Source organism: Impatiens glandulifera, chromosome 1, assembly GCF_907164915.1.
Source record: "Impatiens glandulifera chromosome 1, dImpGla2.1, whole genome shotgun sequence".
NCBI lineage: Eukaryota > Viridiplantae > Streptophyta > Magnoliopsida > Ericales > Balsaminaceae > Impatiens > Impatiens glandulifera.
The window spans coordinates 8,322,182-8,339,483 of record NC_061862.1 but is presented as its reverse complement, the minus strand read 5'-3'; the positions used below and the strand labels follow the sequence as shown (position 1 = coordinate 8,339,483).

The 17,302-nt window shown below is 30.3% G+C and overlaps 2 protein-coding genes and 1 pseudogene across 2 annotated transcripts; all 3 read right to left on the bottom strand.

The window, feature by feature from the left end:
* Positions 1 to 5,839: 5,839 nt before the first annotated feature.
* Positions 5,840 to 5,933, bottom strand: LOC124923196 (annotated as a pseudogene).
* Positions 5,934 to 6,396: 463 nt separating this feature from the next.
* On the bottom strand, positions 6,397 to 10,228 carry LOC124920972 (metal tolerance protein 10-like). The gene is made up of 6 exons (XM_047461564.1): positions 9,920 to 10,228; positions 7,620 to 7,729; positions 7,289 to 7,534; positions 7,137 to 7,217; positions 6,838 to 7,068; positions 6,397 to 6,749 (listed from the first exon to the last, which is right to left on the bottom strand). Exons 1-6 carry the CDS (start codon positions 10,113 to 10,115, stop codon positions 6,405 to 6,407), a joined length of 1,209 nt encoding a protein of 402 aa, XP_047317520.1. The 5' UTR covers positions 10,116 to 10,228; the 3' UTR covers positions 6,397 to 6,404.
* Positions 10,229 to 12,035: 1,807 nt separating this feature from the next.
* On the bottom strand, positions 12,036 to 13,303 carry LOC124939136. The gene is made up of 4 exons (XM_047479673.1): positions 13,057 to 13,303; positions 12,687 to 12,778; positions 12,218 to 12,343; positions 12,036 to 12,143 (listed from the first exon to the last, which is right to left on the bottom strand). The coding sequence occupies exons 1-4, from the start codon at positions 13,301 to 13,303 to the stop codon at positions 12,036 to 12,038; spliced, it is 573 nt and encodes a 190-aa protein (XP_047335629.1).
* Between the last annotated feature and the right edge of the window lie 3,999 nt (positions 13,304 to 17,302).

The window sequence follows — 17,302 nt, the reverse complement described above, 5'->3', positions numbered from 1 at the left end:
ATTTGTAGTTTATTTCTCATGAATAACGATACATGGGTTTGGGGCGTTAAATACATCGTGACATAATAGATGACGTCACATTACTAAGAGTAAGGTTAATAGACTATAAATACCTTCATATGTATCGTTTGAGTTTGGGCAGTGATGACTTAGTTATTTGTTTAGGGGTATTTGTAGTTTATTTCTCATGAATAACGATACATGGGTTTGGGGCGTTAAATGCATCGTGACATAACAAGGTTTGGGGATCGTGACATAACAAGGTTTGGGGCGTTAAATGCATCGTGACATAACAATAAATATGAACTTTTAATAAGTTTAAAGTTAATAAACTATATATATATCTTCATTAATACCTTTTGAGCTTATGTTGTACTTTCCCAATCGTTTGTTTGAGGGTATTTATAGTTTATTTCCTCACGAGTAACAATGTCTGGGTTTGGGACGTTACAAGAGGTATTAGAGCCGACCCGATGAAGGAACAAAGTGACATGGGGGAGCACCTCTTAAATCCTGTAAAAATAAAGTGTCACGTGGGTCAACTCTAGAGTCCTAACCGAAGGAGTCTAAGACTAGACATGTGATGTCACGTGACTAAGTTCAAGGAGTTATATTGATAGTTTGATGTCGTTTTTAAATCCATTCCTAAGGTAACTTAGAAATAGTGTAAGTTTCTACTAGATCATAATTCAGTTTGAATAATTTTTGGAATATAATATTGTACCTTATTATCTTTTGGTTTTTTTGTATTACACTTATTTCTAAACATATAGTTGTCTGAACTGATTTCACTAAACATGGAGATATAAATTCGAAAGTCCCAATTCCCATTTTTTGATTGTTTCGGTTTCTCTTTTATAATCATGGCCTCTGGGTGATTTGGGTTCATCCCAACCGGTCTGATCATGTTTTAAAGACCTCTAAGAGGATGATAGCATTAAGGATGACCAGTTAAGCCCATGCCAAACTTTTGCAAAGTTTCAGTTTTCCTATTTTATTCCTTAGTTTATGTTTGTCTATAGACAAGAGTGTATAGGAAATGCATGTATTATTTGTTAAGCAATAACTAAAAAGATATGGTTATTTATAGCCTTACAAAAAAAAATAGAAATCACTACTAACTTAGTGGTGTTACTGGTTACATAAAAAAAAAAAAAAATTGAACATAAATAATTCCTAAGAGGATATACTTGTTAAAAATTGACTATCACTAATTGATTGGACTGACCACTTTAGCATTTCCTCCCTCAAAACTGAATAAGAATTCAGTTTAGAATTGATGCAAAACACATGCCAAGCAAACCTTTGAGCCTCACAAACACGTTTAGTTTCAGTGGTTTTGTCATTATATCAACAACTTGATTTTGACTGAAATAATGAGCTAATTTAACAGCTCCTTCTTTAATAAGATCACGAAAAAAGATAAATCTTACATTAATGTGCTTTCTACGACCATGAAAAATTGGATTCTTAGAAAGAGCAACGCTTGAACTGTTATCGCATAGTATAATTGTGCACTTACTATTCTCTAACTGATGAAGATGCTATAGAATTCTTCCTAACTAGATTGCCTGAGTTGCTGCTGAAGTTACTGCAACAAATTCTACTTATGTTGTGGGCAATGTAACAATTGCCTTCTTATTTGATAGTCAAGACACAACACCAGAACCCAGGTGAAAAACATATCCTGATGTATTCTTACGATCGTCCAAATTACCAGCATAGTCACTATCTGTGTAGATTTCAAGTTTTACATCTCTTCCCTTCTTGTAAAGAATACCATAATTATATATCTCTTTTAAGTATCATAATACTCTTTTTTTGCATTGTGATGAAGTTCTGTAGGACAGTCTATATATCGAGTGAGTTAGCTTACTACAAACATATATCAGATCGTGTTCCTGTAAAATACATGAGACTACCAATTAGATGTTTGTACTGACTGTTATCAACCTTATTTTCACTCTCATCTTTAGTAAGTTGAGAACCAGAAACAATTGAATTATGAACTGTATTGTAATTAGTCATTTCAAATCTCTCTAGTATCTCTTCTAAGTACTTTTTTAGGCATATAAAAATGCCTTCTTTCTTCTGAAAATACTTTATCTGCTCAAGATTTGTCATGTCGAATTCTTGCATCATCGAACTCTTTAATTTGTTAAAGATCACTTCATCATTACCAGTGAATATGAGATCATCAATATAGATACAGACAATGAGAATTTTACTTTCACCTCCCATCTTGACAAAAAAGTGTATATTCATAAGGACATCGAAGAAAACATTCTCTGTTAAAATAGGCTTCTGTTATGGTGTCTTATTCTTTATGGAACGCGTTGAACTTCTATTCTGGACATTAATTGCCTAATTCACAGCTTCTTCCCAAATAGTTTTTAGAATGTGCTTCTCAAGAAGCAGACTACGAACCATGTTCATGAGAGTTTGATTTTTCCTCTTTGCAACTCCATTTTGTTGTGGAGTATATGAAGTTGTCAACTATCTTTGTATGTCATTGTCTCTGCAAAAGTTGTTAAACTCATTTAGGGTAACTCTCATCCACGGTCAATACGAATAACTTTGATAAGCACACCCTTCTCTTTCTCAACACGACTTTAAAAAAATTTAAAAGTATTAAAAACTTCTGATTTTTACAAAAATAATATATCTATATTTTTCTAATATAATCATCAGAAAGTAATTATGTACCTCTTTCCACTGTTGGACATAGGCTTGATAGGTCCACAAATGTCAGCATGCACCAGTTGAAAAACTTGAGTAGCTCTCCATGTAGTCTCTAGTGGGAAAGGAAGTTTGTGTTGATTATGTTATTTGCCTTATAAAAACATTTCACATACTTTAGACATGACTCAAAGTGAAGGTAAGTCATTTATCATTTCCTTTTGCTGGAGAAGTTTCAGTCCTTTGTAATTCAAATGACCATATCGATGGTGCCACAATTGAACCACATTTTCAGCAATAGAGAAACATCCGTCTTTCATCTTTGTATTTGTAAAGAGCTTAAACAATTGATTTAAAGACATTATAATTTCTGCAACCAGTCAGTCCCCTATGAGCAAGGTAAAGTGTGCAATTCCCTTGTTTAATGACAATTTCCAGACCCTTATCAACTAGCTGCACAATGCTTAGTAAATTATTTGTTAAATCTGAAACATAGAACACATTAATAATGGCTTGAGTAATTTCATTCACCATCATCACAACGATTTATTTTCCAATCACTTTCACCCTTGACTTGATAAAGATTTCTCTGAAACCTTTATCAAAACTGAAAAAAAAACTTTTTCTTGCCACTCATGTGGCTGCTACAGCCTAAATCAATGTATCGCATACATATTTCATTTTGATTTTTCTTTCCTTCATATATATAAGACATCAACAAACATTTCTTCTTCTATTTCCACATAATGTGCCCTCTCTTATGATTTGTTTGAACATTCATACTAAAAATGCTCAAACTTTTAATCAAAACATTCAATAATTGATTTGCCATAGTTATGTCTCCCACTAATTCTATCATGTTCTGTCTTCTTAAAGACTCTTCATATGTAACATTTAAAGCCTACTTATCATCAACATATGCGCTTTGCAGTTCATCAATTAAAATAATGATGAAATCGAAAAAACAAACTACAGTGGCAATAATTAGGGGTTAACAAACTACAGTGGCAACAATTAGGGGTTATTAACCTTGCTATCTTTCAATAGCATTACCTTACTCTGTTGCCGCCTCATCTTGCTGACAATGGTTAAGCTGCCCAAAAACTATGCATTCACAAACTCTCTTGCCTTCATGTGTAACACCTCCTAATCTCTTTTCAGAGCTTGCAATTGTGATCATTGAACACAATCAAATTTTTTAATGTTTCTTTTTCATTAAATCCCAAATATTTTTGACTGATCCAGTAACTTTGAATAGTCTAAAGAACTATTATATCAATAACCTAAAAAATATGCCTTCAAATTCTTCACCTTAACATCAAAAGTTTTCTCTATCAACATGGACAATGATGATAAAACCTATTAAACTTTTAAATTTTATTTTGTATATTATTTTTTCAAAACCCTAGTTACTAACATAAAAAAAAAACTAATTTTAGTTATTAACAAAGTATCTTTTTTTAATGTGCAGTAACAAACAACAAAATCGTCCCAAATATTATAACAAATAATGATTTTTTACCCAATCAATTATATAGTGAATATATAGTATTATTTTTGACTTATATTCATTTTGTACATATTATGTAAATTTGCATTCATTGTTGTAATGACCATGTCTTATGATAAATAATATTAACATGTCTTATGATAAATAATATTATTAACTATTGATAGTGCAATTTAATGACATTTTGGTGTAATGGTGTCTATGAGGTGGAGAGATAATATTCTTGATGTTATAGCTTCTATGCTAATTATGGATGCAGACAAACTTTCAAAGCGTTGATTGAGAGAGTTCAATATTTAGCTTATTTGAGAGTTCGGCCGCATTCACCATTAACATCATTATAAACTATAACATGAGTAACATGATATCTTTTAACCTCATGAATCATGTTGTACCACAAATGCCAACAAATTATACCATTAAGAGCTCTATAAAACAATAATATTATTTCTTAGAAAAACATAGTCATTACAATGAAAAATTTAGATAATCTATACAAAATGAACATAGGACAAAAATAATACTTTATCTTGACTAGATAATTGATTTATCTTGACTAGATAATTAATTGAAGAAAAAAATGTATTCTTTTGCATTGTTTGAGTTGATTTTGTTGTATGTTGTGCACATTAATAAAGAATGCTTTATTAATAATAAAAATCCTATAAGTAACTAGAGTTTCTTGAAATAATATACAAAAACACAAATTAAACCTAACCCTAGGTGGGTTTCTTAAATACGAAAACGAAAATTTTTTATTGAAATGACATTTTCAGAGCAAGATTTCCTAAACATGAATAAAATAATGATCCCATTACTTTTCGAATTTGACAAAAGCTTGAAGAGAGAGAAAAATGAATCGGAAGGGAAGGAAGTATGTCATAAACAAGGTAGTTTAGATATTGCATTATCTTAACATATTTGATTATATTTAACCTACCATATTTGATTCAGACCAATTAAATGAAATAAAGTGTTTTATTAAATGTAATACAAGTACAAGCGCAAAATCAAGCAAAATCAAACTGATGAACAAACAGAAGAAATCTTTTGAAGTTTCGCATAATTATGCATCAATTCAAAGCTCATAATAGAAAACTAAGTATAAACAATTACAGATTTATAGACACTATTGAGAAGCCAATTGAAAGAATCAGGGATTTAACTATTGATGGTATTATTCTCAATTGATGAGATAGATTGCACAAGAGAAACGAAAATCATAATATAGGAACGTCAGAAATCTGAATACAATGGCGTTATAAAATAGAACACCGAAAGCCAGAATCATGATTCCTAAATCAATGTCGGCAAAGTATAGCACTGATTACACTATAGATAAAGATGCATCAATGACTCTAATTACTTTGCCTTTCAAGATATCACATAAACCGGATCGGATCAATCAATTGTGGATTACTACAGTATAATAAATTTATCAATATAAGAACTTTTGAATGCATTGGCGTCAATGTAGAACGCCGAAAGCCAGAATATCAGTTCTTAGATCGTTATGGGCAACGTACAGCGCTATAAACACTATCAAATATTAGTGCTTCAGAGACTCTAATTTGTTGCCTTACAATTAATTAATTACAAGAAGAAGAAGACATCAAACGGAAAATAAGAGATGTTGCAAATCAAATTGAAAGGCTCAGAGAAATTAGTTATGAATTAATCAAAGAACTCAACATCATTGAGTCTTATTCATAGTTTGATGGTATAACTTTAGTCATCATAGCCTGAAAAAACTTACAAAATGCAGAAGAAACGAATCTAGATGAAAATGAAGAATCCTTCTATCGTATGTATGTGAAGAGATCTAATCCTTCTCTCTTAGACGGAGAAGTCCAAGCTGAATATGAAGAACACGAATGAACTGTACGTGAATTTAAGCATCGAGAGAGAAGATTCGCGAAGAGAAACCCTAGCTTAAACGTCCAATGTATTACAGCCCATTTATTTTATAATTATTTTGGGCCTGGCCTTTTATTTGTATAATTAGAGCTGGGTTTTTTTTGCTTTTAAGAATTTTATAAGTTTTTTCATTATTCAATCAACTAAAATATTAAAATATATTTATTTTAATAATTAAAATACTTAATAAAATAAACCCATAAATAGTTATACCATATGTAATTATTTCATATTTATTCTGAATTTTTTCATCCCAAAACAGAACACATGGAGTTAATAAAAATAAATAATCTATCAATCAGACATGGCACTTGTGTTCAGGCTTGTGACTGAACTCAAAGTCTATATGAACAAAAGCTCTTTCAACTTCAGGCAACATCTCCAATTTTTCTTGCAAAGTTTCTCCAATGTCATGAGCCTGCACTAAAGCAGTTTCTTCTGGTAACACAATATCAACTTCCACAAAGTAACGAGACCCGAAATTATAAGCCCGGACCGTGTCTATGTTCTTGATATTCTCGTGATGATTCCACACCAGGAACGTCAACTTCCCAATGAACTCTGGCGGAGCGCTTCTTCCAATCAAAGCTTCCACGTTCTCGATTACTGTTTTTGCCCATGTGTTAATTGTATAAAGTGCTATCTGCATGTATTAATTAATACTTATATATATATTCATTCACCATTGTATATATATAGTTTGTTATTGATTGATTGATTGATTAACTCACTATTATAGCCCCGGTAGGATCAATCCACCAGTAGTAACGGACTGCCAAGATAGCCGCCACAAGTCCAACCGAGTTAGTGATCACGTCGAAGAAATGATCTTGAGCGTAGGCCCTCACGATGCCATTCTTGAATCTACGACAGTAAACCATCAGCACAAACTTTACCATCGTTACTGTAACCATAATGCCAATCATCCACATTTCTTCGGTTTTTCCCATTTGATGACTGGTCTGAATTCCAAAGGAAATCAGTATGCAAATAATTAACTTAACAGACATCCATTCTTGGAAAGAACTACCTTATTCACAAGTTGCCGACCAGATTCAAGCAGGATTTGCAATCCTAATGTTGCCATTACTGATGCAAAGACAAGAATGCCCTACAAGTTGTTGAAAATCAAAATCAAACTCAATATTTTTTTAAATCCAAATCGCATTTAATGTTACATACCACAGGTTGCATCCGATGTTTTCCAATAGGATAGCGAAAGTGATCTGGCTTTTTCATTGCGTGGGCAGTGAACCAAAGAATGAAACCGGATAAAAGGTCCAATAGAGAATCTAAGGTTGAAGCTATGACCGCCAGTGACCTGCTCTCAATGGAAGCATAAACCTTGGCTACAAATAGCACCATGTTAGCCACATTTGAGATTGTAACAGCCCAACTCTCATTCCTGGCAAGTTGCTTCATCTCATCCTAAAGAGAACAAATAACAATAAAAAGACTAAATTTAGATGAAGCTGTACAAACCAATATTGAAAAACTTTCTAATCTCACCAACCTCGGTCATTCCTTGTAAACCACCTTCCTCGTGCATAGTTTCAATCTCATTGTAACCCTCTAGAAGCCTTTCTTGCGTTTCATAGTACTTGGCAACCCTTCCTTGTTTCCCTGATTGGTTGGTTATCCAAATAGAAATCATAGGTTTATTTCTATAGATTAGCTCTTTGAATACTTTAAGTATAGCCTAAATCTGCTAAGATATATATCCAAGGAAAAAGCATGTTTGGTTGGCCAATTTCATGACAGTTTACCTAACATGGTGAACTTTTACAAGACAATACTAACAGAATTTTCTGTTGAATACATGGCAGTATGAATTCATAACAAACATGGATTGAATCAAAAGTGTTCAAATCACACAATAAAAACAAATAAAAAGGGAATGAGGCAAGCTTCGATATAAACTAAGAACTCAATTGATATTGTTACTGATCTTATCACAAAGAACCATCTTCTTTGACAAATCCAACAAATAACCCTTCAGTAAACAATAAATCCTTCCAAAGACAGATAACCCTTAATCTTTAAAACCCTTCTAGAGCCGAACAACCCTTTTGTGACCAAGGACCTTTTCGAAACTAAGTAATCCTTGTGAGCCAAGTGACCCAAATGTAGCCTGTAAACCTTCTGAACCAATAAACCCTACATTAACCAAGTACTCTTTTCAATCAAGTGTTCTATTAGTGCGCCAGTTAAGACCTTTGGTAGCCCATTATCCTTTTTAAACCAGGACCCTTATTTAACCAACCCTTGTGTAACCAAATACCTCTTTTCTGAACCAAGAAACCCTTGTATTTCCAAGTAACCTTTTTTTTTATAGAAACAAGTACTCGCATAACCATTTGAACTCATGTAACCCTTAAGTACTCGCACAACCCATCAGTTTCCAATTAATCCTTTTGAAACTACATACCCTTTTGTAACCAAGTAAAGTTTTATGCCTAGAAATCCATATAACACTTAACCAAGTATTCTTTCGAACTCGTGTAACCATGTAACACTTTAGTAATCAAGTGCACTTTTATAACCATGTATCCCTTTGTAGCCATGTAACCCATTTGACACCCATTAGTAAAGTAACCTTTTGTTGTAACCAAGTACCATGTAACCCATTTGAAACTTAGTATTCCTTTTCAAACCAAGTAACAAGTAACAAATTTGAAACTTAGTATCCCTTTTGTAACCAAGTATCGAGAATCCTTTTGTCACCAAATAACCCATTTGATACCAAATAACCCTAAGCCAATAAACCTTCTGAAACAATAAACTCTACATTAACCAAGTACCCTTTTCAATCAAGTGTTCCATTAGTGCGCCAGGTAATATCTTTGGTAGCCAATTATCCTTTTTAAAACCAGGACTCTTATTTAACCAAGTAACCCTTGTGTATCCAAATACCTCTCTGAACCAAGAAATCCTTGTATTTCCAATTAACCCTTTTATAGAAACAAGTACTCGCATAAGCCATCAGTTTCCAATTAATCCTAAATTGAAACTACATACCCTTCTGTAACCAAGTATTCTTTTTGAACTCTTGTAACCATGTAACACTTTAGTAATCAAGTGCCCTTTTATAACAAGTACCCCTTTGTAGCCATGCAACCCATTTGACACACATTAGCAAAGTAACCTTTGTTGTAACCAAGTAACCAATAACACTTTCGTAGCCATGTACCATGTAACCCATTTGAAACTTAATATTCCTTTTCTAACCAAGTACCAAGTAACAAATATGAAACTTAGTATCCCTTTTGTAACCAAGTATAGAGAATCATTTTGTCACCAAATAACCCATTTGATACTAAATAACCCTTTTGTAGCCAAGAAACCTATCTGTACCAATTAATCTAGTACCCAAAGAAACCAATACGAACCATCATTAGGAACCTACTAGTAGAACATCAACAAACCCTTTCATTTGTTAGCATAAGAACTAAACATCCAATGCCATTCAAAAATCAGAATCAGGAATTCTTCAATACTGACACATCAAATACTTTCCTACCCGCAGATTTCACCATGTTGACGATCCTTCTACCACATACTCACCAAGGGTAAAACGCAGCGGACCTCCTTCGATTTCCGACTAGCCTCCCGCTTCCTCCATCGAGCATGGCCGGCAAAACTCCAGCCGCCATGGAGTAAACCCTATTCTAATTAATTTTTTTCAAATAATCCATTTCTACAATGCTAACAGAATTGAGTGAAGATATTCACTCATACCACATTGCATACAAAATTTAAACCAATAGAAACCATAATTACATTACATAAGAGAAAATAAAAATAAAAACCTACTCTGATTGAGGAAGAGGCGTTGGATACCGAAAAAAGAACGATCATCGGAAGATTTACGTTCCGGCAACTGGAACTCACTAGCAAGGAGCCTCCACGAAGAAGACGCATCTACGGCGTTTTCCGACGAGAGAAGTTCCCTATTGTCCTGTTCATCGGCCGGCATTCCGATGCTTGTACTTCCATTGACGTCTGCCATGATCGTCGTATATAGCCTCCAATAATCCGATTGAGATTAAGCGTTTGACTTGACCTAGTTAAGCACGCGGCGCTCAGTTTGCATGGGATGGGAGGGATATCTAGGGAAGTTTGTATCTGAAAATCTTTTTGATCCGTTCCAGATTTTTCGTTAATTCAAAATAACGATTTGCCTCCTCCGACTTATTTTAACAACAAAATCTCTCTTATAGATTATTATAATAAAATAAAGATACCAGCCACATGTCACACATGATAAAATTAAAAATTAATTTAAAAAAGTTTGAAAAAAAGTTATAAATAAAAATAAAAATAAAATTAAAAGAGAGAAAGTGATGTTTGAGATTATTCCAAAATATATTTTCTCTCCTTAATTTTTTATTATTATTCTAGTAATTATAATATTTTTTTTTTACATCCGTTTTTCTCCAGTTTAATCTAGATGATTGGGATGATATTTTATTAAAATTTTAAGTTTATTTTTTAATAATATAATTTTTTAATACATTATTATATATATATAATATTAAAAATTTCATTAATATAAAATATTATCAAATTATAATAGTGACGCGGGATTCTCCTAATCAAACGGGACGAGATGATAGTAAAAAAAATCTTCAAATATAAAAGGGAATGAATGACAAACACATTCTCCTTCGATTAACTCACATTGTCATCCCTAATTAGAATATTTATATAAGTATTTCACTATTAATTTTTTTTATATAATTTTAGAAAAGTATGAAATTTTTGTAATTTTTATTCTTTGTTTTCAATTTTTTTTTTTTTTACAAAGTTTATTAAAAGTGGAGACAATAAACAAAAGGGTAAGTATAATCTTAATTAATGCTATTATTTCTGATATCTGCCTTCCATGGAGATTTCAAAGAAGTTTCTCAATTGTGGCGGAACATATTGAATTATTTTTTAATAATTTTGTTTGTAATATGGGTGATCAAATTTCCACAAACTTATCTATCAGGAGAACATATTATAATAATTGCTAATAAAATGACATTATTTTATATCAGTCAAATGTTGGTAATTGGTTGGCAGAAAATTAATATTAGTGGAAAATAAAAATTACAATAAGAGTTTTTTATACAAAATTAATGAATATTACTTAACTTGCTGTCATCATTTTGAGGATAAAAAAATAATTTTATTTGAGTATCCTATACATTTGATTAATTAATCGAGTATTATCTTAGAGAGTTTATTAAATAATCGAGTATTAATTTATCGAGTTTCTACAATGGTTAAATTTCAATAACATTTTAATAGCAAAGTGTCTTAAAACACACATACTCCATTACCCAAGTGACAAGACTCTTCATATTAGAGATACTTAATAATTGTTAATTAGTAAAATTTAACATGTTAAATTTTTCACTATGGTTGTTCTTAAAACCTTTGCTTACTTATTTCTCAACATAAAATGGATAACTTTAAAGAGAATAAATTATTATTTTTATCAGTTGAATATATAAGCATTGTAAATTTAGTATAGACTTAGGTGGTTGTTACTTACCACTAATTCAATTCAATATTTTCTAAATGACCCAAGTTCAAAATAAAAACAATAATAAAAACCCAAATAATATATAATTTATAATAAAAATAAAAAATAAATATGTCTTCTCACAAAATAGATAAACAAATAAACTAAACTATCATAAATCAAATAAATTAAGAGTTTTCTCACAAAATAATCAGAATTATATCTAATATATAAAATAAAAAAACACACCAAAATAATTAGAAAAAATTTAGAAAAATAAAATCATATTAATTTTCATGAATTCCCTTAAGTATTCTCCAAGCTTTTGAGTTACGTCTAGCATATTGATATGGAACCTGTAAAATATATATATATTATACAAATATTTGGAATAAAAAAAACAAATAAAAACATATTTTAAAAACTAACCATTCCTTCATTGGTACGTGCTTGAGTGGACGCACCAAATTCTAGTAATAATATTACAATTTTAAATTTGTCATATAATGCTGCTTCGTGTAGAGGCTATATCAAAAAGATAAAAAGAGAATTATAATATAATTTAAATATAAATAAAAATATTTTGTATTAAAAATTACCGTTTGACCATATATATCAACTGCTTGTATCATTTTGCTTCTACCAGCTGAATTATCTATCTCTATAACAATATCTAACAATAGTTTAACAATATTGATATTTTCACTTGCTGCTTTATGCATAGGCTATTCAAAACAAATAATAATTTGAAAGTTATAAACATTTATTTAATTTAAAAAACATATTGTTCATTTAGAAGATAAATTCGATTACCGTAGAGCCATCACTATCAACTGAGTTTAACATTCTCATTTTAATATCTCCATCACTAATATTATTGAATATAAATTCAACAATATTAAACGAACCATTATCACAAGCAATGTGTAGAGGAATGGCTCCATCTTTATTTTTAGTCTCCATGTTAGCACCCTTCCAACTAGTATCTATATTATAAATAAATACATTAGTTTCAATATTAATATTAATTTATTGAATATATTTAATAATTAATTATTAAAAACTTACCTCAAAAGATTTTCGACTACAACAAAGACATGCATAATGAAGAGCAGTTTCTCCATCTATTGAATTTTCGTCTATATTTCCAGTTAAATTATCTATAACAACAAATTAAGACAATAATAATAATAAAATTGATTTAAGTTTATTATAAAAAATTATTTCTTAACGAACTTTATTCTCTAAGATTATATATTCTTATATTAATAAACTTTTATGGAAAACTAATCAGTATTCAATTCAATCAAGAAAAGTATTTAAAAATTCATAAAATTGTAAAAAATATGTATTCAATTAAAATTTTATAAGTTAGAGTTTTTACGACTGAAATTCAAAAGATTATACAATAAAAGCATATAAAAAAATTACAGCATACCTATAGCAATTTGAAGTCCATTAACATCTCGATTCTTAATTGCTAGAGCCATATCTTTGAAATGGGGAGCAATATTATTTTCATTAATCTCCATTAACATTACTTCTGTGTCTTCTTCGTCGAATTCATCTTCGCTAAAATTGTAATCATCTTCGCTACTGAAATCATCTTCCCTGTTGCAAACATCATGAAAAACATTTAAAGCTGATTGCATCACATGTTTTTCACTATTGGGTATAAGCACCATTGTTCTCTCTTACAATTATAAAAGTAAAATATAAACAATGAAAAAAAATTAAATAAATAATTAGGTCTATTTGTTTGGTATTTATAAAGTTATAAAAAAAATCTATATATAAAAAAGATATATATATATATATATTCTTTATAATTATATATATAATATTTCTTATATTAAAAAAATATTATATTTCTCACCATATTTAAAATTTATTTTTTAAAATATTTTTTCTCCTATATTAACAAATTTTATAATATCATATATTAACCGGCTTCTTATATTTCTAAAAGTAAATTTTTATATAAATATTCTCGTATATTAACAAATTTTATAATATCATATTCAGCTTTACTGTAATATAATTTTTTATATATTTATAAATATTCTCTCATTATAATTATAATATATACTATTTTGTATATTATAAGAAATATATTTCACCATAATTAGAATATATATATATATATATATTCCAATATATAATATAAATATATTTGTGTTTATATATATATATCACCATAATTAATAATATATATATATATATATATATATATAAAAGTCCATATATAATCAAAATATATCTTTTATATATATATTTCATTTTTTATTTCTTAATTAAGGAACTTTTATAAACTATTTTATATTATTATCTAATAAATCGCATAGAATATAGAAATTTAAGATAATGTAATATCTTTTATAAATATTGTTAGGATCGGGATCGCCGATAGAGGACCGGGATCCGGCTAAAGGTAATCACTTACAACAACACACACCAATTGACGCTAATCCGGTTAAAGATTAGAACCGTTCTTAACACTACACAGATTGTCACAGACTCTTGAACCGAGTTCAAGGGCGGAAGTGTTTGTTTCAATTTGAAGCAACGCACATAGTTTAGTTTAGAGAAGGTAGTAAGGAGAAGACGGTTGGGATGAAGGGAAGACCGGTTCAGTTGGTAAAGTTATGATTCAGTTCGGTTGGACTAGATGGTGATTTGGTTCGGTTGATACGATAACCGGAAATAATGAAGAACACATGACATATTTTATGGATGTTCGGAGATGAAACTCCTACGTCACCCCTTCTTCTCAAACAGTGAGAAGGATATTCACTAAGAATATTCAACAATACACAATACGATCGAGTCTTATTTACTACTCGTCGTTTAATTTACTGTAATACACTTTTACAATGGAATGTAAAACTTATAACTCAACAGTTTATTCTTTTTTATTTTTGTTCGTTCATTCGTTGTTGTTGTCTTCAAATGCTTTGACTTCCTTTTCATAGGGAAATATGACAACGGTCATATTTCTGTCTCCGGGGGATTGGTCACAGGAAGTCGTGCCGGTCCAGATTAGGTTGTGTTCACACTTTGTCTTTAACAATTGATGTCCTACAAAGTAATTTGCTTGCTCATTAATCTTTGATGAATGAACACAATTCGGAAGCTTAACAAACTTTGAAGATTAGTCATAATTACTCTTATGGATTTCGAGAAAGAGCTAGGTATATACGACAAATCAAATGTTGAATGTTATTATTGTCATAAATATAGAGACAGCTATGTAAATACAATATGTAGAAACTACTGAAGAATTCTTGTTCATGACAAAATGATCTGGAGCAAATTGAAAAAAAAATGTGGTATATTAGCCATGGCTGCAGTAACCATATGACAAAAAAGAAAAAGTTCTCATATTTCAATGAAAATTTTAATATATTAGTAAAATTGGAGATCACCCTAGTTTAGTTGTCAAAGTGAAATGAAACATCAAGATAACGTAAATGGAAAGATTCATATGATTACTAAAATAATTTATGTACCTTGTTTGAAACCAAATTTGATGAGTGACAACTACTTTCAAAATGACGCTCAAATCTAATAGAAGAATAAATGTAAAATTTATCATAGAGAAAATTGGATGATTATGACCATAGATATGACCAAAACAAAATGTTTATTATGCACATTCAAAGGGAAAAGAGAAGAAAAATGTTTGGTTATTAAAGAAAATGAAGCTAAACTTTGACACCAAAAATGTGGATAAGGGGTCTTCAAAGTTTGAAACTCTTTCCAAATTATGGAGTGTTGGTTGGAAAACAAAAGAGATATCATTTTTATAAAGAAAGCAATTGGAGAGAAACATAAGTTACATGGACCACTTAATTATGTTTCTAATGGAGATAAAAAAGTATTTGTTGAACTTTTGAACAAAACATTACTATCCCTCTTTCATTGAATAACCTCAATTTTTCCTCACTCAATCTTTCTTATCTTTTTAATGCATTGCTTATTATTTAGTTTACTTAACTTTCTTTAAATATTATATATTTATCATTTAACAAGATACAATAAATAACACTTTTCACTCTCAAATCAAGTTTCTACATAGTATCCAAAGAGAAAAAGAATAATATTGTGCATATATATATTTAAGATCATTAGTTACATTAGTAAATATAATAATAATAATATAAGTATAACATAATATATTATATATTATTAACACTCTCCCTCAAGCTCAAGGTGGAAAAGAATTGAATAATTTAATATTAAAAACTAAATCTTGAAAACACTATGGAGAATGAGATTTGATAAAAATGTCAGGTATTCTGAGCTTGCAAAAAAATATGAATCAATTGTATGGTACCATTAATGACATAATGTCTTGTCAGATGACAAACAATTTTGATATATTTGATAAGTTCGTGAAATACATCATTATGAGCAATCTACATTCTTAGAGGTAGTATATGTAAAAGCACGATATTCAAATTATGTACTATAGCGAGAAACAACAATTTATTTCTTACTCTTCCATTAAATGAAATATGTGCCAGAAAAGAAATAATATCCAATAGTGGATCGACGATCAGTTGGATCCCCTGCCCAATTAACATCAAAGTATGTCTCTAACTCTAGAGGAGAATAGTGAACAAAATATAGTCCATTAAATAATGTTCATCTAATGTAATGTAATATGTGAAGAATGGTAGAGAAGTGAGTAGTACAACGAGATGAAATAAATTGACTCGCAATATGGACATCATATGCAATATCTAGTCGAGTGACAGTAAGGTATATAAGTTTAACAGCTAGTTGTCGATAGTGTTTCATCACTTGGTGTAGTACCATCAGAAGCAAACAAGTGCTCTATGGAGTCAAAATGTGTGCTAACAACTTTTATGTCTATAATATCGGTCTGGGACATGAGATCAATTACATACTTAGCTTGTGATAAATAATAACCAGATTCATCGGAAGATATTTCAAACCCAAAAAGGTAACTTAAATGTCCAAGATCTTTCATTTCGAATTGTTGATGTAGAGAATTTTTGAGATCATAAATTCCATTTGTGTCATCATTAGTAATTATCACGTCATCCACAAAAAATAAAAGTAAAGTACAACCTTGATTTTTTTTTTGCAAAAACAGTGCATGATCATAAGAGTTGGATTTGAAATATAATATTACCAATGGAGTAGTTAAATTTGGCGAACCACTCCCTAGGAGTTTGTTTGAGACCATAAAGAGTTTTACGAAGTCTACAAACTTTATTTGGAGGATGATCATACCCTAGTAGAGGTTACATATACACTTTTTATGTTAGTTCACCATTAAGGAATGAATTTTTTACATCCATTTGAAATAGTTACAACCTTTTGCTAACAACTACTGCAATGAGGCTACAAATCGATGTCAATCAACCAATAGAAGCAAACGTTTCCTCATAATCAATACCATATTTTGAGTATATCCCTTTGTAACAAGGCGAGCTTTATATCGTTCAACTGAACCATCTACTCGTGTCTTAGTTTTAAAAACTTATTTGCAACCAAGAACAGACTTATGTGAAGGTAAATCAACCCAGTTTCAAGTTGTTGTCTTGCTAAGTTTTACCATTCTTCTATAATTGTTTACTACCACAAAGGGTTAGAGTTGGTCTCACGAAAAGTACGAGGTTCATAGAGAGAGGGAGAGACAATAAATGAGTACA

Bases quoted from the DNA above. Each gene is read 5' to 3' on its own strand.
- LOC124939136 (XM_047479673.1), bottom strand. From the start codon at position 13,303: ATGGTGCTTATACCCAATAGTGAAAAACATGTGATGCAATCAGCTTTA. The intron at 12,779-13,056 runs GTATGCTGTAAT...TTGTTGTTATAG, and splicing joins TGGACTTCAAATTGCTATAG to ATAATTTAACTGGAAATATA. The intron at 12,344-12,686 runs GTAAGTTTTTAA...TGTTTTGAATAG, and splicing joins GTAGTCGAAAATCTTTTGAG to CCTATGCATAAAGCAGCAAG.
- LOC124920972 (XM_047461564.1), bottom strand. From the start codon at position 10,115: ATGGCAGACGTCAATGGAAGTACAAGCATCGGAATGCCGGCCGATGAA. The intron at 7,218-7,288 runs GTATGTAACATT...AACAACTTGTAG, and splicing joins AACATCGGATGCAACCTGTG to GGCATTCTTGTCTTTGCATC. The intron at 6,750-6,837 runs GTGAGTTAATCA...TAATACATGCAG, and splicing joins ATCCTACCGGGGCTATAATA to ATAGCACTTTATACAATTAA.